The 20,305-nt window shown below is 42.7% G+C and overlaps 1 protein-coding gene and 1 long non-coding RNA gene across 4 annotated transcripts in view; one reads left to right on the forward strand and one right to left on the reverse strand.

Moving 5' to 3' along the window:
* The window catches only part of SLC2A2 (solute carrier family 2 member 2), a 30,576-nt gene extending 23,857 nt beyond the window's left edge, over positions 1 to 6,719 (forward strand). For all 3 annotated transcript variants that reach the window (XM_067536633.1, XM_067536634.1, XM_067536635.1), the window contains 3 exons: positions 2,454 to 2,555; positions 3,971 to 4,174; positions 4,396 to 6,719. In XM_067536633.1, the coding sequence (XP_067392734.1) occupies positions 2,454 to 2,555; positions 3,971 to 4,174; positions 4,396 to 4,599 (510 nt within the window). In that variant the 3' untranslated portion in view covers positions 4,600 to 6,719. The remainder of the gene's footprint in view (positions 1 to 2,453; positions 2,556 to 3,970; positions 4,175 to 4,395) is intronic.
* Positions 6,720 to 18,379: 11,660 nt separating this feature from the next.
* Positions 18,380 to 20,304, reverse strand: LOC137145723 (uncharacterized). The gene is made up of 3 exons (XR_010917740.1): positions 20,126 to 20,304; positions 19,482 to 19,644; positions 18,380 to 18,886 (listed from the first exon to the last, which is right to left on the reverse strand). It is a non-coding gene; the product is annotated as an uncharacterized lncRNA (long non-coding RNA).
* Position 20,305: the final 1 nt, after the last annotated feature.

The raw sequence follows: 20,305 nt of genomic DNA on the forward strand, positions 1-20,305 counted from the left end.
CCTTAGATAGTTCGACAGCCCAGTAAAAAGCCCACTATAATTTGATCACGAGATTAAAATTATTATTATGATGCTGAAGGGAGATGTGGAGCCAAGAAAGTCACAAAGAGCTGATCCTGCAAATCTTACTCATAGGAAAAATCCTTACTTGCATGAGTAATGACTGCAAGGACAAATCCCAAAGCACAGCAAACTGCACTGTCAAATGTATTGAGAATGAAAACTCTGCCTGGTTCTGTTCAAGCCATGAACCTCTATTGGTTTGTGTTCTCTGCAAAAAATAATACTTTGGACAGTTGCCAAATTGAGTCTTGGAGACTGAAGTCCTCTTGGTTATAGTCTTGTCTATAGAACAGCTACAGTATGGGCAACAGTGGTGAATGCTTTTCATCACTGCCCTACCAATGTGCCTCAATCTCTGTGTTATCTCTGATATGATCTATTGTATTTATATAGCACTCACCCTGGTAATAGCTAGATGATGATCTGCAGAACTAAGAGGATAATTCAGTCTTCATGATTCATTTGACCAATAGTTTCTCTGACTAAAATGCCAACAAAATTCCAGTAGGTAACCATTTGAGATTTTTTTTATGTGGACACTTAAGCAACAGGAACTGAATACGGAAAACCAAATCATTTTCCTTGGGCTTCCAAATAACCTTCTGATGGTGATGACTACCAATCAAACACGACTGGATATGAACCAGTAAACTACAGCTATAGGACTTGGGTAGTCCACCATCACCAAGCCCATAAGCCACCTCAATCTCGCTGGACAAAATTGCTTTCATGAAAAAACACCAGCATACCCTATAAGAAGGTGGTTTGTGTACTTGATTGTGAAATGAGGGGGTTAGAATGAGTTCCCATGACAACACATTGTATGTTCTTCTGCAATTGCATATCAATTACAGGCATGTTTTGCTTACTGTCTGGTGACATTTGCTCTTCAATTCTTTGACCATGAGTATTTAAATATTACCTAAAATTTGTCAATCAATTACAGACCAACTGTCTGTTTTACAGAACCATTTGCACTGTGTTGGACCTGGCCAAAAGGAACAGAGATAGCAATCAGAACTTGCACTCTGCAAGCCAGTGAGATAGCACGATAAACTGCCTGAGATAAAAGTCCCATTTAACCTGTAGGAAAATAGATGATCGTGTGCTATTGACAGTCTCTATGTGACCACTATGAGGTCCCTTGTAGGAGGCAAGGAGTGTTCCTGGCCCCTGGGAAGAGAAGCCAGCCTGGGACTCATAGATGGAGCAAGACCTGAGATGACCTGCAGGAATCAGACAGTAGCTACATTGAGGCCTGGTCTACACTAGGAGTTTACATTGGTATAGCTACGTCTCTCAGGGGTGTGAAATTCACACTTCTGAAGGACATGGCTATACTGACTTAACCCGTGGTGTACACAGCACTAGGTTGACAGAAGGTCGAGGAGGTGGATTACCTAAGACAACAGGAGAATCCCACCCATCAATGTAGGTTGCAATTGAAGCACTACAGTGGTGCAGGTGCCAAGGTGCAGCTGCACTGCTATAGTGTTTTAAGTGTAGACATACCCTGATATAGCTGCACTTGTGCAAACCCTAGTGCAGACATGGTACATTAGTGTAAACCATGACTTCTCTGGTGCATATTACGCTGGTTTGAAACTTGCAATGTATCCAGGTGAATTAAAAATCCCAATATCAACAAGCTCAGACTAGTAAAATAGTACCCCAAAAGAGTTGCAAGCTTCCTTTACTTATCTCAATTGGCTGTTAAATGTAAAGGGTCACTGGGGCACCTTCACCAGAGAAAAACCCTCGTGAAACCAAGAGAAGCTGCATTTGTGCCAGCCACAGTTTAAACCGATGAACTACATCTAAAGTAGGGGTTTGCACCAGTGACTAGAATCTATTCCAATATGGTCAAAGTCTCTGTCTCTAAAGACAAAAATTCAATGATGAATCACTTCACTTTGGACAGACAATCTCCAAGAACAAGAAGGGTCTTGATTTTTTGGGGTCCCTCCCCAAATTGGAAGGCTAAAATCCATAGAAAATAACCTGTGTGAGAAATCAGTGGAGAGACCTTAAGTGTTTGGAATATGTGAGTTTTGCATGTCCATGGATTTGTATTGTCCTTTACCATGTTGCTATGTGCAGTAGCTGGTTAATATTCCCCACCGGCAGACATCAGCATAGTTTAAACACAGGATCTTCATTCAGTACCAAAGTACAAAGCTCTAACACATGAGTTAAAAGAGCAAAACCATTAGCTGATAGTAGTAGCTTGTTATAATCTATGGGGACCAATCGCTGGAAGGGGACTTGAGGTAGGCATTATATATGTGTTACTAATTGAATTGAATTGAATGTGTGTTACTAACTAATGTGTTACTGTTACTAATCCAGCAGGATTGATAAAGCCTAATATACTTCATTAATTTCTACAGATCTTCCTTGTAGAGAAAACAGGGAGACGGTCCCTGTTTATTGCTGGTTTGATTGGTATGCTAGCAAGTGCCGTAGCCATGACAGTTGGACTTGTGCTCCTGGTGAGGGTTTTTTTTTTCTGGTTTCATTCCATGGTTTGTTTTTATTGTCCATTTGCATACAAAAATAGTGCCAATGACTGTTTAACATTGACTATGTTGCAAGTTTATTTCAGATAAGGAGATCAGAAAATAATCCCCCTCATGCACAATTTCATAAGCATCATCCAAATCACATGAAGAACTCTCAGCTCATGCACATGTTGTACACCTTGATCTCACACAACATAAGTAAATTCTGAAGCCTACACTGCTAACCTCATTTAGCTTTGAGAATGTTGGAACTTCTACCATAATGGACCAATCCTTCAGAGAGTGCATTTAAAAACTTTCCATGAGGACGAGCATTGGCTAATTTCAAGACATTTCATAACATTTGTAGTTATGAATACTGTGGCACTTATAATCAAATCTCAGCGCATACGCTGATCCCTACAGCTGTTAGGAAGGAATTGTTCACTAGACCAGGCATTGATCATTTAGCCAGGGTTTTCACTTTCTTCTGAAGCATCAGGCACTAGCCTCTTCTGGACCCAAGATATCAGACTTGCTGGGTCAATGGACTACTCTAATATAATCATTTCTATATTCTTATTATAAGCCCCAACCACAACCATAGATCTGTACACTTTCATGCTTTGTAGATGCCCTTTTCTAGACGTGAATCTAAGCACTGGTTCTGGCACACCGCTAGTTCCTTATCTCAATTGGCTGTTAAATGTAAAGGGTCACTGGGGCACCTTCGCCAGAGAAGTCTTTTGGGTCTTAGGGTGGGAAGCCTTGTCTGGAATGAGGAAAAGGCTAGAACATCAGGACACGTTTACAAGAGATTCAGAAGTGAATGAACATTTTGGGGGTGGATCTGAACCATTTGAAATTCTCTCCTCATTAATAAGAATAGAATTTGGTACCCACTAGAGGGCAGAATTTATCCCAATGTAATTAATCAAATATGTGTCTTCATGACTTTGTGCTTGGACCTGAGAATAGTATCTCACTACAAACAAAGAACCTGGAATCAAATTCTACCCTCGGTTAAACTAGTGTAAATCCACTGAGCCAAATACATATGTGATGCATAAGGCTATGAAAGTTATATGTCAATGTGTAAGTATAAGGGGGTGAAATACAGGCCCTATTGAAATCAGCAGCAAAATTCCCACTAATGCCAATAGTGTCAGGACTTTACCCTGTGAGCCTAACTGAATTTGAGTGTATGAGATCTAAAATATTGATGTAAATTACATGTCAAGAAGATGTAATGTAAAGTAGGGGGTGCTTTTACCCAGCTTGTTTGAACTGAAAGAAATTTCTGCAGCAGCACAATAATTCAAGAAATTAACAGTATTTAAAGATGACTGTATTGGTAACCTAATCACTCATGTTGTGAATGCACTTTTACTTGCTTCTGTTTATAGAACACTTTTGCTTGGATGAGCTACGTGAGCATGGTTGCCGTTTTTCTCTTCGTAATTTTCTTCGAAGTCGGGCCTGGACCAATCCCCTGGTTTATAGTTGCTGAACTGTTCAGTCAAGGACCTCGCCCTGCCGCCATTGCAATCGCTGGGTTCTGCAACTGGACCTGCAACTTCATCATTGGAATGTGTTTCCAGTATATTGCAGTAAGAAAAGTTCCTAAAACCTTGCACATGACTGTCAACCTCGAAACGCGGATTGAGATTTCTAAAGCAGTGTAGGGGGATGGACACACACATCTTCCATGAATGGAAGATGAGTGTCTACACCTCTCTAGATTTCTTTGAAAATCTTAACATTTGTGATACAAATGATACGCCAACCATAGGTTGTTATTAATTCATGTTTTTCACTTTTCCTATTACAGGATTTGTGTGGCCCTTACGTGTTCATGATCTTCGCCATTCTGCTCTTAGGCTTCATTTTATTCGCACACTTTAAAGTACCAGAGACAAAAGGAAAGTCTTTTGAAGAGATTTCAGCTGAGTTCCGCCGCAAGAGGCGCTCGGCAATAAAAGGACCCAAAGCTGCTACTGAACTGGAGGATTTACGAGGCAGCCAGGAGGCATAAAAAACTGCAAAATATATACGAGAAGGAGATTAAAGAACGTGTATTTTAAATGCATCTGAAAGAGCGTTAGACAAAAGCATGATTTTTATAAAAACATTGCAGCTCAAAAACCAGTAGACCAAATCCATATCATGCTGCTGACTGACGCAACTGGTAGTATATGTATCCTACTGCCCCTGAAACTAACCTGACGTTACGTTCTAAGGGCTCGGCATACCTCAGTGTAGTCCTAAAAGGACATAAGAAAGAATCGAAGGAATAGATGCAGATAGGTTCTTCCATACCTAATGGAATTGATTCAGTACAGTCAAAATGTTCATTCTCTGGAGAACAGTATGTAGATTTACCAGGAGCATAATGCATTATGCAGAAGGGGCAATAGAAAGAAAAGAGGGGCTACATGATCATTTATTCTTATGGATGGTTTCACCCTTTCTTCCCATGCCTGTTGCTTCCTTTGCTGAATGATATGAAGCCTTGGAAAACCAAATGCTACTGTATCTGTCATATCAGCATGAGGACATAATTGGCTGACGGTGCTAATTATAACAGAGTGAGTGAATTTGCACCTGATTCTAGAGTAGTGTGGCAGTATTTCTATTAGAATTTGTTAGAATTCAACATAGCTTGCTTTATTTGGTATTTAATAGCTACACAAATACTGTCTGGTCCCATAAGGATTTTTCAAACATTAACAGACTTGAGGAAAGTCTTACAAATCCTGGCTATGTTAACTGTGTATTGATGTTGTGGGCAAAAATATTTAATTTCTCTTTCATCTGGATGTCTTTTGCTTGATCATATTTACTGCTACAGCCTGAAATGTAAACAGGTGGTAGTATAGTCCAGGGGATTGGACACTGGACTAGGAGCCAGAAGAGTCTATGCTCAGCTCTGGCACAGCCTCTGTTAGTGACCCTAGTGTCCACCTCTCTGCTGCTGTTTACCTTCCCATCCTTTGTCTGTCTTGCCTATTTAGACTACAAATTATTTGGGGAGGGACTCTCTCTTCTTACTATGTGTTTGCACAGCACCTAGCACAATGGGGCTGTGACCTCCATTGGATTTTAAAACACTACTGTAATCCTAACAACCACCAGGGACCAGATTAAATTGGCCTAGCGCCATTAACTTCAAATGGCTTCCCGTTGACTTCATCAGAGCTATGTGATTTACACTAGCTGAGGATCTGGCTGATGGATGGTCTTCAGGTAAGGACACATTTGTTCCAAACTCACTCAGTCAAAGGTGACTGCAGAGGATTTTTAAAATCCTGGATATATTTTTGTTGTTTTGTTTTGTTTCTTTATGACATATTTACAAAGAGGACATAGGAACAAACTATAACACCACTTGGATTTTTTTTTTTTTTTTAACTTTGGAAATCTCAGAAATGTCTGTTCTCTTCTCTTGGAGTTCTTCTGCCATGTCTCTCACTATGGTATCTTCAGGGCTGGATTAAGCCATCAGTGGGCCATAAGGAAAATACGCTTACCTGCTGCTGCTTGTAGTGCTGCTCACCATGACAGAAGGGCAGCTGGTACAAATGTGAATGGGTGGTGTTGCCTACATTTCTTTTCTTCTCTAGATTTTACTCCTTTGGTGCTAAGGCTTCAGGACAAATTCTGGACCCATTAAAGTCAGTAGGAGTTTGGTCACTGACTTCAGTGGGACCCGGATTTGGCCCCATAACATATATTCAGGTAATGAGTAACACACTGGGCTAAATTCATCCCTAGTGTAATTCCGTTATCTTTGCTGGAGAGGAATTTAGCCAATGACTGTCATGCAATACACTGATCACAGGGAAACGGCAGCTGAAACTGTGCATACAAAATCCCGTGAAAACCAGCATTGCCAAATGCAATACTACAGAATAGGAGAGCAGTAGCACCGGATTTAGTGGTCCGCTCTGTCAGACCTTAAAACACTTGTTTACAAGTACAATGGTACAGATCTGACAGCAGACACGTATCAGAGTTTGCCAGCCAAGAGTTTTATACAGTATATATCACAGTAAGTTAAATATTAAAATAGATATTGTGAATGTAAAAGAAATTATGCTTGTGCCTTCAGTGATTTTATGTATACCTGTTACATAAAAGTGACAATGCTGTCAATGTTTGTTGGCTTTTGTTGCTATTTTCCCTCTGTCAGTCTTAACTGTGGGAACTAGACCCTTAGAACACAAGAGCTAGCTTCTCAGGATGGGCTTATTTGTTGCTCTGATCTCCCTGTGTTGCAATCACTGCACTGGCTCTGAGCAAACTGATTTTGAAATTTACTGTCTAGTGATTAGAGTACAGGACTGAGAGTCAGGAATCCTGATAATCCTGAAGTAAATGGGAGCTGTGTATGCCCTAGTTTATGTTCCTGGCTCTGCCACTGATTCATTGCGTGACTTTGGATAAATCTTGCTTCAGTTTGCCCATCTGTAAAATGAATACAATATGTGGATGTTGTGCAGTTTACTCATTAGTATTCAGAAAGCACTTCAAGAACTTCATTGGGAAAGGCGGAAAGCCTTCATGGGGCTGACACTAAAGCTATATCTTCACTTTAGAGTTAGCCTGGATGATTGGCATCTGGGTCTGAGCACCAGAATTAGCCTAGTCTGGGCATGAGCGTCCCCACAACAAAGTTCTACCTGCATTACTGTGCCCTCACTAGTTCTGCCCTCACCCATGTGTGTCTGAAGGCATATCCCATGGTTCTTTGTGCTGAGATGCTCTAGGATTCTTTCCCAATTGTATCAATTGTCAGAGAACCTGTCTGTCCTTTGGGGGAATTGTGCGATGGCACTGGAAAACTATCAGCACTCCAGTGAGTGATTTAGCCGATGTCCTTACTGGAAAGAGGGCAGGTTCCAGATCAAGGTAAAGCAGGCTCTGAAATACCTTCCTCGCTCAGCCAAGTCAGCTAGCCTGGGCTCAAAGCACCTCCAAATGCAGGAGATGGTTTTTGTGTGTGGACAGTAGAGGATTGGTCTAAAACCACATAAGCACTTGAGCTACCTCTTCAATGAAGACATACCGTATCTTTTAACAGGGTGCTGCAAATGTTTCGAGACAAAACTAGATTTTAGCAGGAGGATGCTCTTTGAGGCATTCGTGTAGATTGTATAACATGAGACACCAAATGTCCACATGCTTTTACATCACTTTTAGCTGAGCTCTGTTCTGCTTTATGCATATTAATCACACTGTTTCATAAAGATGGATGTCGGTGGCATTAAGTTAATATAAAACAACACTGTCAAACTGGACTTGGTTTAAATTAGTGGCTTAAAGGTGAGAGGCCATTTGTTACCAATAAATCCACCCAGTTTGGGGCTATTTCTACAAGGCCTCATAGTTCATACTATGGGGGTGTGAACTGCAGTGCACACAAAAATGCTGTGCTGTAGCTGCCCAGTGTGGACACTGCTGGCATAGACTGTTTGAAGAGGACTACATTCATGTGAACTTAGGCTTGGTCTACACTTACCTCCGCGATTCGGTGGCAGTCGACGGGAGTTACACAAACTACGCAAAGAACTTGCGTAACTCCCATCGACTGCTGTGCTTCTCTTCTGCGTGCCGTCTGCGCTGCGCCACGCTACGCCATTTGTGGGGGTGGATTAATAACGTCGACTTCTGGCTCAACTGAGCAGGTCTTCACTGACCTCTCAGTCGATCCAGATAAGTCGATCTGACGGCGGCGACTTTGCTGCTGTCAGTGTAGACATAGCCTAAGGTACCTTTTAGTTCACACCAGCACCAGGCTGGACAGGGGGTTTGCAGTGCACTTTGGTGTGTGCTGCACTTCACACCCCCATAGTCTGAACAGGGCCATCAAGACAAGCCCTTGGTTTTCCGGCATTGAGAGTTTGTGTGTCAGTACAAGAATGACAGTGAAAGGGCTTATTAAATTAATACATTTGCTCAATTAGACTAATCTAAAAAGCACGTACTGATAAACATGTACCTGAATTGTAAGTAACACCTAGCCAAAGAGTCACAAGCACTTTTGTAAAATGGCTCCTATAAGGACTTTGTATTTTTAAGCAGTCTTTTTCGCTTAATTTTACCTCATGTTATCGTGAAGCTTTGTACTGAGATTTGGAGTGATGTCTGTCTCACGCGCTCTGAAATGGTTCATGACCGTGAGTGCCAACCTCAGGCCAGAGTGTCAGGAAGCAGGGCAGAGACCCCAAGGTGGTTGTATGTTCTATAATTAGATTTCACCGACCCAGTAACAAATGTGAACTCCTGAAGCGCTATAACAGTCTTACCGTGGAGTCACAGACAGTCTCCTTGGGCATTCCAGTCTATCTTGCCACCCAGCCAAGATGGACTTAGTTATAGTTGGTTGCCATACACCAAAGATCACAAAAGATTCAGGTTGCTTCCAGTCCCGGCCACTTACCCCATGTCAATTTGTATCTCAGATCTCGCAACAGAGACAATGCTTGTAGCCAATCCTATAGAAAACTAACTAAGGATTTGTTAACTAAGAAAAGAAATGAGAGTTATTACGAGGCTAAAGCAAGCAAACAAATACACAAATGAGTTAGTCTATGGTTTTAAAAGATGACAGAGTTGTATTAATTTGTCAGCTCAATGTCTTTTTGGCCTAACTGTTACCAGATTTGCCTGTCACCTTGGGGTATGCTCATTCATTAGGGTTACTTTCCTGGAAGGGGGTGTCTGATTCTGTTAATGTACTGCTTGTGTTACTTGTGTATTCATATGGCTACAAGTCCCCTCCCAATGGAGCTATCCTGCAGGACCTACGTTTTTTTTCTGTTTGGTGTATTACATATTTCAGAACAAACATTTTACAGCTATATAGCAAACACTTACATATTACCTTATAGCATGAGCTACAGACATTATAAATAGGATTAATACACGTAGTACCTTACAAGTATTTCATAAAGATCTAAACACTAAACATATTGTTATAAGTTCAGTACCCATCTTAATCATACTAACATGCAGGTGAGCTGAACTGGTTTCCAGCAACGAATTTGTCAGTGCTCAGCTGAGGCCTTAAAGCTTTGGCAAGAGCTGGCAGCTGGTCTACCACTGTCACAGTCTGTATGGCTGGAGAAGGAGTCCAGCAAAGGTAGCAGCCACCACCCCACAACACATGCATTTCTGATCTTCGCTATATGTATGGCTCTTTTTTCCATGTGCTGCTGATAAAACTATATGGAATCAGGCAGTGTAAATGTGCATCGCCGTGACGCCCATCCTCAGCTCTGTTGGTGCAGAGCTCCTGGACAAACTTGGTTAGCTTCTCAGCAAATGATGAAGCAAAGGAAAGCATATAAATTCTTTTACGGTCTATGAGCTACAGAATCGTGGTGGGGAATCGCATTTGTGCTCTTTGTACCTACCATTCCTGAACAACATTCCTTGATCAGTTTTATTCAAAACTATTTCACTCCCCACTACACTCCTCTAGAGAAAAGGGCTATGTGTACACAAGGATTTTTCAGACCCAGAATTCTCAGTGGGTGCACCTCTGCTAGTGGTAACACTGGTGCAGGCTGCAGTGTAGAAAAGGCTGTTTTTATCACTGTGTGGTCCAATGCTGATCAGAATATTAACACAATATAACACACTGGCATTTATCTACATTGTAGGGTTAATGCTCTAAATTACAAGTGTACTTTACCATATCTGGTGACTTGCAAAGGAAAAGGTCATTACGGAGCTTGTTAAATCTAGAAATATGTTGACTGCTGTCTCATCACATTAGTTTGGCACTTAGAAGCTGTAACCTTTATCTGCACGTTCCAGTTTAAACTTGTTCCTGAGATACAGCTTGTCCAATCTTTATTTTTATCTCTAAACGTTACACTTTTACTAACTTGCTAATCATTAAGATATTTTAAAAGACCAAGTCATGCTTATTAGCTAAATGGTTGTTGCACTTTAGTTAACATGCAAAGGATGTTCCCATGCTGCAGTTAGCTAATAACACATTATAATTAATAATCCCTGGAAAAGCATCCTGTCAGCAAGAGCTTTGACGGTGTTTTCCTAATGCACTGAGATTAAAAGTCATTAGGACTTTTCTGTTGTGTCAGATAAATGGCTGACAACATTCGCTTTCCAACTCTCTAAGCATAATTTTAAAATTAGCTTGACTACCCTAATTCAACAAGCGCAGGACATTTGGACACATTAACACTTTTTGCATAAATCTATTACAGATTTTTCTGCCCCACTTCATGCTGTTTTCCATGATTTCCTTCAACTGGGTGTCCTCTTTCTACTGAATCAAACAACTGATGAGAGAGAGGCTGAGTCAATAGTTGTACTATAAATTCACTGTGCAGTCCTGTGAGTGCGGTGCACTTTCTGAGGTGTTCACCTCCCACGGAAATCATGCACCAGTGACAGCGACTGCTCCCACTTCTACTAAAACTGTTGCAAAAGTTCTCTTAAGTTTGGCAGAGATTATGGCCCTGATTCAGCAAAGCACTTAAGCATGTGCATAACTTTATACAAAACCCATTAAAGTTAAGCATGTGCTTCTAGACGGCTATGTGCCAATTAAATGAAAGCTTAGTTTAGAAATCAGCAACAGACCATTTAAAACACTAAAACTGATTTGTTTAGTAGCTATGTAGAGCAGAGAAGTTGCTTTAAGTGAACAGAAGGTCATGCAATGCAAAAGGTATGCCAGCACATATCAATTCACAGCTGTTAACTGAAGAGAACAGGTTTGCAGACAACACCAAGATGTGCCACTTAGATGGATTGTTCACAGTGGTACTTAATATTAGCCTATTGTTTGGAGTCATTTATATACATTGCACTGAATGTAATCCCTATCACAATTAAGCAGACATGCTCTTAATTGGGTGTTGGGGGGAATATAAAGTGGATTTTGCTGGTTTACTAATAGCATTAAAGCAACTGATTTGGGGATTTCAGAATAACTACCAGGCCTTGTTCTGCTTTGGGTCCCATCTGTCTAACTGTATGGCGGTATTTGTGACATCATGGCTCAGTACCATTGAAAGTGTGTGTGTGTGTGTGTGTAATCATGATATTCATTGCAAAGGAAATAGCACAAAACAAGCTTCTGAACTTCCCCCAAGCTAAGGAGAAATATCAGCTCCTAGACTCATGTTTCAACTTTTCTCAAACATCATAGCCATCTGCAGTACATATTATCATTGAAACACAGAAATCTACTTGTTACCTTTAGAAGGACACGCAGCAGTGCCATGCTGAGATCAAGCAGCTGAGGCAGGCGTACCAGAAAGCAAGGGAGGCCAACCATCACTTAGATGTGGTAAAGACATGCTGCATCTATAAGGAGCTGCAAGCCATCGTGGCGGCAACCCCACCTCCACCACCAAGAGCCCCATGGATACTTCAGGGGGACTGGAGACAGTGGCTAGCGGACTCAACCTTGATGATGAAGTGGTGTATGAGGAAGTGGAACTGAAGGACAATGTGGAGCACACAACAGGGTCATCTGGTTGGCATGTCAGGACCTCTTTTCAACTCCGGCGGGGTCTAGCTCATCCCAGCACTCCAGCTCCGGCATGCATGATGCAGGAGAGGGGCACTCCAGTAAGTGCTCATTTTTCTTTGATACTGCACAGTGAGACGAGATTGATCTTTCATGTACTTTGTTATATGGTAAGGGAAGGATAAGAGACGGAAATTAACAACAGAGACTGTGCATCTACAGTGGAGACATGGTGGACAAGTTTGTTAATGTACACGTGGATGTCCCAGGAATCCTCCATAAAGCTCTCTAGGAAACTTTCCTGTAGGTAATCCTCTGCTGAAGGTTCCTTGGCAGAGCTGCCTTATTTCTCCCCCTGCTGTAGAGAACTTTGCCGCACTGCCCAGCAATTATTTCAGCAGGGACCAGAGCAACACACAGGTGAGCAGCATACGAAGCCAGTCTGAAGCCCCACACATGCAGGAGATGCACCCTTGCATCCTGGGTTACCCTTAGACATGAGATATCAGGTTTGATTACCCTAGTCTGTGGGAAGGTAGTACTAATATTCAGAATAGTCTCCGTAACTGCTTGTAGTAACTCCTTTCACAAACCACTCTTTTCCCCTTCTTGCCAATTCCCCCTTACCATGCCCACTTCTGGTAAATTCACTATATTTGGGATTTGTGCCAACCTGTGTGCTAGCCAAGGGACAGTGAGAAAGAAGTGTGTGTAACTTTTGTGATTCATGGCTGTGAATGCACTCACAATACTGTCTCTCTTCATTGTTTCTTTGGCTTCTGTAGATGTGCCTTGAGGACCCATTCTTCCACACCCACAGGAGGAGTAAAGAGGATATGTTTCGTGAAGCGCTGCAATCAACAGATGCAAGACATAGCGAAAAAAGAGCTTGGAGGGAGACAATTAATGACTGAGGCTGGATAGTCTGCAAAGGACACGAGCGGGAACAGATGATAAAGCGCCTGGAGCGCCAGACAGAGATGATGAAGTCCCTTATTACTCTGCAGTGTGAGTGCATCTGTGCATTACTCCCCATGCAGCCAATACAGAACTCCGTTCCATGCCCTCCCCAAACTCCCCCACTGTATTCCTCCTGTGTTCCTGGTCCCTCGCAGTATCCCGTGCTCTCCATGCCTAGGGACTGGTTTCCCAATGAAAGCTGGAGCTACACACAGCTGTGAGAGTCCTAACTGCGAGACTGTTCCTCATTGCCATCTCCCGTTTGACCAAAAATTAGTGTTTTGTTCCTATTATTAAACTTGAGTCTTTGAAATAAAATGAGTCTTTATTTGGGTCATACACACATCGGTCAGTGCTATCATTCAAACACAGCAGCTATAGGTAGGAATATTTGCTTAGTACAATTAACGCACAGGAAGCAACCACTACAGGGGTAATTCAAGATGGCAAATAAACATTGCCTGGCTGAATGCATCACATAAAGACACTTTATAGGGAATCATTGTCAAAATGCTATTTCAAAGCCTCCCTCATTCAAATAGACTCCCTCTAATTGTCCTTGTATCTGGCTGCTCAAAATCAGCAGCCAGCCGATCAGCCTCAGCAATCCACCTATGGGGAAACTTTCTCCCCTTCGCTTTGCAGATATTATGTAGAATACAGCAGGCCCCAGGGACCATCAGAATATTTTTCTCATTGAGGTCTAACTGGCCAAAAAGACAGCACCAGCGACTTTTTAATCGGCCAAAGGTGCATTCACTGGTCATTCAGCACTTGCTAAGCCTATTGCTGAAGTGCTCTTTGCTGCTGTCTAGCTTCCCAGTGTAAGGCTTCATGAGCAAGGGGTAGGTAGGGTTGCAAAGGATCACTATGGGCATTTCCACATTCCCTATTGGAATCTTCTGGTCTGGAAAGGAAGTCCCAGTGTGCAGCTTTCTATACAGTCTAGTGTTCCAAAAGATCATGCACCTTCCCTGACCATCCTGCTTGATGTCAGTGAAACAGCCCCGGTGATCCACCAGCGCCTGCAAGACCATAGAGAAGTAGCCCTTTCAATTGATGTATTCCATTGCAAGATGGTCTGGGGCCAAAATTGGGATATGTGTTCCATCTATTCCCCCCCACTGCAGTCAGGAAATTCTATTGCCTCAAAGTCATCAGTTATTTCCTGCACATTACTGAGAGTCACTGTCTTTTGTAACAAGAGGCAATTAATGGACCTGCATACATTCATCACTGTAACCCCCGTGGTAGATTTTTCAACCCCAAACTGATTTGCAACTGACCAGTAGCTAGAGTTGCCAGAGAGCAATCGCCACTTGCTTTTCCAAAGTGAGTGCAGCTCTCATTCTGGTGTCCTGGCACTGCAGTGCTGGGGCAAGCTCCACACACAGTTCCAGGAAGATGGAGTTGCGCATCCAAAAGTTCTCCAGCCAATGCTCGTCATCCCATATATGCCTCATGATGCAATCTCACCACTCAGTGCTTGCTTCCCGAGCCTAGTACCGAAGGTCCACCATGCTAAGCTGCTCCATGAATGCCAACATCAATCTTGAATTATTTGTTTTCATGACAGACAGCAGGGCAGGCATCACTGATTCACTCTCTGTTTTGCATTTCATGAAATACTGCAGGACCAGTTTTATTGTGTTCATAATGCTCATCACCGGACTGGTAGCAGTTCAGGATCCATGCTATCAGGCAGAGATGGCAAGTGCATAGTTTACAAGGGCTGTTGAAAAATGGCGTGAAACGAAGTTGTAAGCCCATGGAATTATGGGATGGAAAGAACTGCATCACAGGATAGTGAGCACCTCCCCATGCAGCACCATGATCCGTTCCCAGACTTTCCCACTGGCAGATGGTGCCGAGTTGCACAATGGGATAGCTACCCACGATGCAATGCTGTCTGTCAATGCAAGAGCAATGACTGTGGACATGCTCTGCCGACACAAGGAGCATCGTGTGGACATGCACAACCAATGTTATTAAAGTGGTGTATGATCATTGACATCACTACTGAGTTAGTTTGACTTAAGTTAAGATCTGGCCTAAGTCGTTGGTATGAAAATCTGTAACCATAGATCTCTAGTTCTGAACATATCCCCATCACACCATTAGCCAAAAATGTGCCTGTTACAAATACCTACGTCCTACGGTAACAAATGGGCTCGGTTAATGCCACATTTAGCTTTAGATGTTCTCCTTTTAAACTCACCAGCACCATCTGCAGATCAAAGCAATAAAGTGCAGCAGAAACTACTGAACAGAGGCTTCTCACAGGAATGGCCCCAGATGACCAATGTTTTTGAAGAATCTGCAACCATATTTTACTAGATTTTGTTCATTTCATTTGCCTGGCATCTATTTGTGTGAGGTTCAGCGGATTTATCTTGGAAGGGAACATTTTAAGATTGTGTGAAAGGAATCACTGTGATACAATCAAAGTACCTTGATGAAACGTCACAATAGAAAGCTCATACGTGCCGCCGCCGCCGCCACCCCCCTCCCCCCCCAGTCCACAAGGCCTTAACTGCACCACTTTAACTATACTAGATATTAACACCTTAGTGTGGGTAAGGTTATAAATGTGCGTCTAGCTTGTATAAATGTACTACAGCTTATTCCCATCTATTTATACTGGTATAACTGTATCCGTACTAGAGGTTGTAAATTATTTCAGAAAAAAATCACACCTCTAACTGTAAAAAATCTGTGTGTAGACCAGGCTTTACACTGTGAACTCCTGCACATTTTAACTATGTACTGTCATTAAGTATTTATTTGTATTCAATAGTGTCCACAATGTGCTATGTGTTGGACAAAAGCAGAGCAAGACACGATCTTCGGTATCCTTTCAGCCCAGTCACTGTGACATGAAAGTCCCATTGTCTCTTTGATTAGCGAAGGCTGCTAACAGTTCCAAGTAGATTAACAGCTCATCAAAGTGAATGTGGGGAGGGCAGAGTCATAAGAGTTTGATCCTCACTGACAAGGTGCAGAGTGTAACTGCATACTTTACTGCAGGGCTGCTGAATTTACTAGGCTGCAGTGCTTTAATTTATGTTGATTATTTTGCCATTTACATAAAGGCTTGAACTTTTAAAAAAATAAAATTTTAGCTGCTGCTGCTGCTGGAAATCTGATAGGATCTGGAATCTTATAAAACATACAAACAGCCATACTGGGTCAGACCAATGGTCCATCTAACCCAGTCTTCTGTCGTCTGACCATCGCCAGTGCCTGATGTTTCGGAAGGCATGAAAAGAGCAGAGCAATTCTGAGTCAGTGGTCTATCTCCTGTTGTCCAGTCCCAACTTCTAGCATTTGGGGGTTTAGGGACACCCAAAGCAAGTGTTGCATCCCTGACCATCTTGATTAATAGCCATTGGCGGACCTGTATGCATTGTTGTTGTAGCCATGTTGGTCCAAGGATATTAGATAGACAAGGTGGGTGAGGTGGTATCATTTATTGGACCAACTTTTGTTGGTGAGAGAGACAAGCTTTAGCGCTTACACAAAGATTATTATATATTATATATATATTATATTATATATTACCTCACCCACCTTGTCTCTCTATTGACAGACCTATCCTCCATGAACTTATCTAATTTTTTTTAACCCAGTTATACTTTTGGCCTTCATAACATCCCATGAGTTCCACAGGGTGACTGTGTGTTGTGTGAAGAAGCACTTCCTTTTCTTTTAAACCTGCTGCCAGTTAATTTCATCTGGGGCCCACTGGTTCTTGTGTTAGGGGTGTTGTTAACCTCTATTCACTTTCTCCATACCACTCATGATTTTATAGACCTCTGTCATAACTCCCTTAGTCATCTCTTTTCTAAGATGAACAGCCCCAGTCTTTTTAATCTCTCCTCGTATGCAAGCTGTTCTATACCCTTAGTTATTTTTTTGCCCATCTCTGTACCTTTTCCACTGAACCCTGCCTAGAAATGATAGTTACCTCGGTCAGAATGTTTCCTAGTGTCACACAGGAAGTCTGTCAAAGAGCTGCAATTTATGCCCAGCTTTCCTGATTCCTAATCCTAATTTTTAACACCAACAATTTAGGTTGACTAAGCAACATCCCTCAGGGATGCGAAAAAATCACACCCCTGAGACATAGTTAAGCTGACTTAAGTCCTGGTATAGATATTGGTATAGAATTATCTCGTTGACTTAGTTACTGCCTCTTGAAGGAGTGGATTTATCACAGCAACAGCAACACCTTCTCCATTGCTGTAGTAAATGTCTACCCTGCAGCGCTATGGCGCAGTAGCACTTGTAATGTAGATATCTCTTAAATGGCTATAGCACAATTGGGCCCTGATCTCTGATTGGTGCCTCTTGGTGCTACTTAAATCCCAATACAAAATAATAGTAAACTGGGTTCAATGCCATGCTCCATCACAGGTTGGATGAGTTTGGAAAAGTCACTTAGTCACTCACTACCCCAGCTGTAAGATGAGGATAACAGCACTAGTCTACCTCACAGGGGTGTTTGTGAGGTTCTTGGCTAAAGCCAGAAAGACAGGTCGATGTCTATTTCCCATACTAGTGCTTCTTGGCTTTTTGTGGCAACTTTTACCAATAGAGCAATAATTGCTTAACAAACTTCCATGACAGCAACTGTGGATGAACCATCCTTGAATCAATTACCAACAAATCTGTAACAGTCCAATGTTTCCAACTTCCAGAGGGCAAGAACAAAATGCTTCTGGACTGTTATTGCCTCTTTCATCCAGGTGTACTGGAGCTCAAAGGTTGGGGCGAGTTTCTCATACAGCTGACGGAATCTTGCTTTTCTCAGAAGGTTTGGGGCTCATTGCCGGTCATCACATGTTTCTGTCATAACAGATTCCCACATCTCTATGCCTGTGGCCCTGGTCCAGCCCTGACCTCCACAGGGGAAAGAGCATCAACTAGGTCCATGTCTCTACATCTGCAAGGTGCTCATCTTTTCTCCTTCTGCTTGTAATAGCAACCTGTCATTAACTTCTCTGGGCAAAAAAACACCCCTGAAATACGTCGTCATCCCCTTGCAGCAGCTTTGGCAGTTGCATAACAGAGAAACATCATCTCCTTAAAAAACAGCAGTGATCAGTTCCAGTTGTTAGACTGAACGGGATTCATACTTGATAGCACAAGGATGTAACAGCACACTAGCCTGGGTCCTGCCAGGAAATGTATTTCTTGAGTCTAGACCACTTCCAAACACCATCCCCTAAAGGAATAGACAAGTTGTCCCACAGTGCCCTAAACCCAGAAAGTGGTGCAGTGAGTTACGTGGTTCTGTGAAACCTGGGAAACTCATCTCCAGAAATCTTTGTATGTCTTATGATTAGATACATAGCTTGTGTGGACATGGGAAATAACAGGAGGGATGCGGAACTCAACTGCTGTTTTGCATTGTGGTCATGCTCTGTTGAATAAGGGCTTATCTACATGGGCAACTTAGAAGCATAAGTATAGCAGTATAATTCTATTAGCATAGTTATGCTGGTAAATTCCCCATATAGACAAACCCTTAGGCTACAGGAAAATGGCTAAGGCCAGGTCCACACTTCAAATTTAGAGTAGCGTGACCAGAAAGCTAGTGCCAAAACTCAGAGTAGGGGTGGAGGGAAATAGATGCCTATATAAGACAAAGCCCCAAATATTGGGACTGTCCCTATGAAATCAGGACATCTAGTAACCCTAATTTAGCGTGACCTAGTTACATTGTTCAATGGATGTGAAAAATCCACACCACTAAGCGTTGTACTGTAGTTAGGCCGACAGATGCAGTTATGTCAATGGCCAAATTCTTCTCCCAGTTGCTCCGCTGTTCAGGGAGGTAGATTACCTACATCAATGGAAAAAAAAAACCTTCCATCACTGTAGGAAGCGTCTACACTATGGTCTTGCAGAGGCATAGTTGCAGCCTTGCCACTGCAGCGCCTGTACTGTGGACATGGGCTAATTCATGGGTCTTCAAATCTCTGCATATAGAAGCAACATCTCCTCACACTGCTCTGTCTTCAAACAAAATGTATATGTGCCTCAGCCCCCACCTTGTTCTCAAAGGGACAGCTCCTGTTAACTAGAACACAAGTGCTGAAAATAGAACAACAAAACATCTAAATTCACCTCTAAATATAATGTTTTACAATAGAAACTCATTTTAATAATTATTCTAATGCCATGCTTAACAAATATATTTTTCTTCCTAGACATGTCAGCAGCTACGTTTGAGCCCAGAGCTCTCAGATAACCACCCAGCCCTCTATCACTTCTGCTATAAGAGTGACTGATGGGGGAGGCATGCTGTTATCTTCTGTGAGGAGTAGCCAGAGCTGGGGATAAAACATGCTTTATTACAACACTTCGTGAACTAACATGAGAATGTCAGGTAGCACAATTTCCTGAGTTCGGTTCCTGTTATGTTAGCAGAGTCTTACCTAGTAGTTAGCGAGAGCATAGCAAATGTAAGATGCCCCTTCTTCACTCAGCTGTGGCAACCGAATCTGGGAGCGCAAAGCATAAATCTCAACTAGAGTACAATAGCGCACATTAGGATAGTGTTACTATCAGACTCACAAACCTCTGTATGCAGTCTAGCCCCTAGAAAGAGACAAAGATCCATACAGTGTTAGTGGGAGTTAGGCAAAGATGTACTTTGGCCCATTTTATCTGAAAGGCAGCATGACAAAATGGATAAACCTTTAGCTTGCCTTCCTAGAGGCCTTGGTTCTATGGCCAGCTCTGGCCCACACTCTCTTTACAACGGGTGAGCAATGGGTCTTCCGAGCTAGAGCTATGAGGATTTGGCTAGTAAGTGTGACATGCAGCAAGGGTGGGAGGTGGGCCACTTCCCGAGGGTGACAACTGAGAGGCTGGCTCCAGGCCAGTGATTCATGGGTGGCAAGAGAACCGCCCCTGGCAGGCTGGATGCCCAGCATCATGACACAGTAGGCAGGAGAGCTAGCCACTCCTTGAGCATGGGGGTCTACTGCTGGGGTGGGGGGGCTCAGTGGTGGGGGCAAACACGGGGCCCACGCCCCCTGCCTGCAGGCAACCCCCAAATGAGCCCCTCTACACTCACACACTGGTTTTGTGTTGCCTCGCTAGTAATGACTGCCAGCAGCAACGTGACAACCAGCTGCTGGGTAGGGAGTATTGTGACCCAAGCCGCTCTCCATAGTAGGCGAGACGAGGCTCATGCCACGTGCTTATGGGAAAACCTATTTCCGGTTGAAAGAGACACCCCCAAGCGGAAGTGCAA

The sequence above is a fragment of the Emydura macquarii genome, unplaced genomic scaffold, assembly GCF_026122565.2.
Source record: "Emydura macquarii macquarii isolate MOO-44397 ecotype Brisbane River unplaced genomic scaffold, CSIRO-AGI_Emac_v2 contig_3603, whole genome shotgun sequence".
Taxonomy (NCBI): Eukaryota; Metazoa; Chordata; order Testudines; family Chelidae; genus Emydura; species Emydura macquarii.